The 881-nt window shown below is 36.4% G+C and overlaps 1 protein-coding gene across 1 annotated transcript; it reads left to right on the plus strand.

The window, feature by feature from the left end:
• Nucleotides 1-383: 383 nt before the first annotated feature.
• On the plus strand, nt 384-794 carry LOC112505629 (putative wall-associated receptor kinase-like 11; the record flags this gene model as incomplete). The annotated part of the gene is made up of 1 exon (XM_025109508.1): nt 384-794. A coding segment is annotated over one exon (411 nt), but the record flags the coding sequence as incomplete, so codon positions are not given.
• Nucleotides 795-881: the final 87 nt, after the last annotated feature.

Raw genomic sequence — 881 nt, forward strand, 5'->3', positions numbered from 1 at the left:
ATCAAGATGTGTCTCATTGCATTGCGCGAATATCCTTCTAATATATATATATGTATATATATTAGAAGGATACTTTTTATCATGTAGTTCTTTCTCTAAAAATCATCTTTAGATACGCTTCCAAATCCTTCTCTAAAACTTTGCTCTATAAAAACCTTGTTACTTGTAGTGTATAAAAGTATAAGAGAATTTAACATGCATTATTTCTATACTTGTATTAAATGTTTGAGGTTGCAGTGTTAATCAATTACAGGTGTTAGCATAAGCATGGGGTTACTTTTTCTCATAGCACTCATCTATGCATTATACGAAGTAATCAAGAAAACAAAGGCAAGGAGACGAAGAGAGAGGTTTTTTAAACGCAATGGTGGTTACTCCTAAAGCAACAAGAAGAAGCTGAACCATCTTTAGTTGATAGAACCATACTTTTTACGTCACGTGAGTTGGAGACGGCTACTGATCACTTTAACGAGAACAAAATTCTCGGCCGAGGAGGTCAAGGTACAGTCTACAAAGGTATGCTAGTTGATGGAAGAATTGTGGCAGTCAAGAAATCRAAGGTAGTTGATGAAAGCCAATTAGAGCAATTCATCAAYGAGGTAGTCATTCTTTCGCAAATCAGCCATCGGAATGTGGTCAAACTATTGGGGTGTTGCTTGGAGACTGAGGTTCCTCTACTAGTTTCCGAATTCATTTCAAATGGGACCTTGTACGACAGCATTCACAACGAGACTGTTGAGTTCCCAATTTCTTGGAACATGAGATTGCAAATTGCTACGGAGATTGCAGGAGCCGTATCTTACTTACATTCAGCAACTTCCATTCCAATATATCATAGGGACATCAAAACTACTAATATACTTTTGGATGATAAATATAGA

This window comes from Cynara cardunculus, unplaced genomic scaffold (assembly GCF_001531365.2).
Source record: "Cynara cardunculus var. scolymus isolate 2C unplaced genomic scaffold, CcrdV1 Un_Scaffold_13427, whole genome shotgun sequence".
In the NCBI taxonomy this organism is placed as follows: Eukaryota; Viridiplantae; Streptophyta; class Magnoliopsida; order Asterales; family Asteraceae; genus Cynara; species Cynara cardunculus.